Here is an 875-nt window from a genome sequence, read left to right as displayed (position 1 = left end):
AAAAAATACTGTTAAGCAGTCAAACAAAGAAAAGGCGAGGGGAGCCTCAGCTGTTCCAGTCCTGAAATCGGAAACAGTCACTTGCGATCTTCCACACAGGCTGGTCGTTGTTGGGTGAAGCCTGAGCCGTGAGAAGAAAGTTCTGGTTGAAGAAACGCTGTTTGTTGCCTTCAAACTTGACCACCCCACCAGTCACCACCAGCAACGCAGTCTGGCCCTGGGTTGCATGTTCTGGGTATGAAAGATGTTCAAAACGATGCAGAGGAAGCTCAGTTTTATTAAAGATTTCATTTCAAAGGTTGCATAAATAATTCAAAACTTGATTTTTCCTCCTGATGTGTTTCACATTTTAACGCTCAAATAAGCAAAGGATGTGAAATGTTTACTATTGCCTCACTGACCGTGAACCGGCTGACAGTCCAGCGTTTGAACCTGAAACTCGCTCGATGGCAGAGACTCAAAGAACTCGCTCAGAGCGTCCTGCCCCGACACTGCAGTGCCGTTCCACACCAAGGTGGCCTTGTCCAGGTAGAGCCGGGTCAAGTTCTGAAACACAGACGAAGAGCGGAAAAAATAAACCTGACGCTAAAAAAAACATGCTCGAAAATACCTTCAAAACTACAAAAACAAACAAGAAACCTAATAGCTACAAGTTGTAAAGCCCCCTTTTTAAAGTCATTTAGTAGTGTCAAGAAAGTAGCATCCTCTTTGTGTCTTACTTTGTTTGCTTTCTTCTCATTTACAAAATATTTTAATAAAATTTCCATCTATTAATTTCTAAACATAATTTTGTTTTTTTTCAGTGTGCTTGTGATTCGTTTCCCATCCAAGTCATCTCAACTTTGCCATGCTTCTCCTCCTGCATACTTTATCCT

The 875-nt window shown here is 41.8% G+C and overlaps 1 protein-coding gene across 1 annotated transcript; it reads right to left on the bottom strand.

The window, feature by feature from the left end:
* Positions 1-546, bottom strand: nxt2 (nuclear transport factor 2-like export factor 2; the record flags this gene model as incomplete). Its single annotated transcript, XM_014000810.1, is given in 2 exon segments — positions 1-231; positions 402-546. Coding segments are annotated over 2 exon segments (330 nt in total), but the record flags the coding sequence as incomplete, so codon positions are not given.
* Between the last annotated feature and the right edge of the window lie 329 nt (positions 547-875).

Source organism: Austrofundulus limnaeus, unplaced genomic scaffold, assembly GCF_001266775.1.
Source record: "Austrofundulus limnaeus strain Quisiro unplaced genomic scaffold, Austrofundulus_limnaeus-1.0 Scaffold4397, whole genome shotgun sequence".
NCBI lineage: Eukaryota > Metazoa > Chordata > Actinopteri > Cyprinodontiformes > Rivulidae > Austrofundulus > Austrofundulus limnaeus.
Note: the sequence above shows the minus strand (reverse complement) of the source record. Positions and strands in the feature narration are given on the sequence as shown.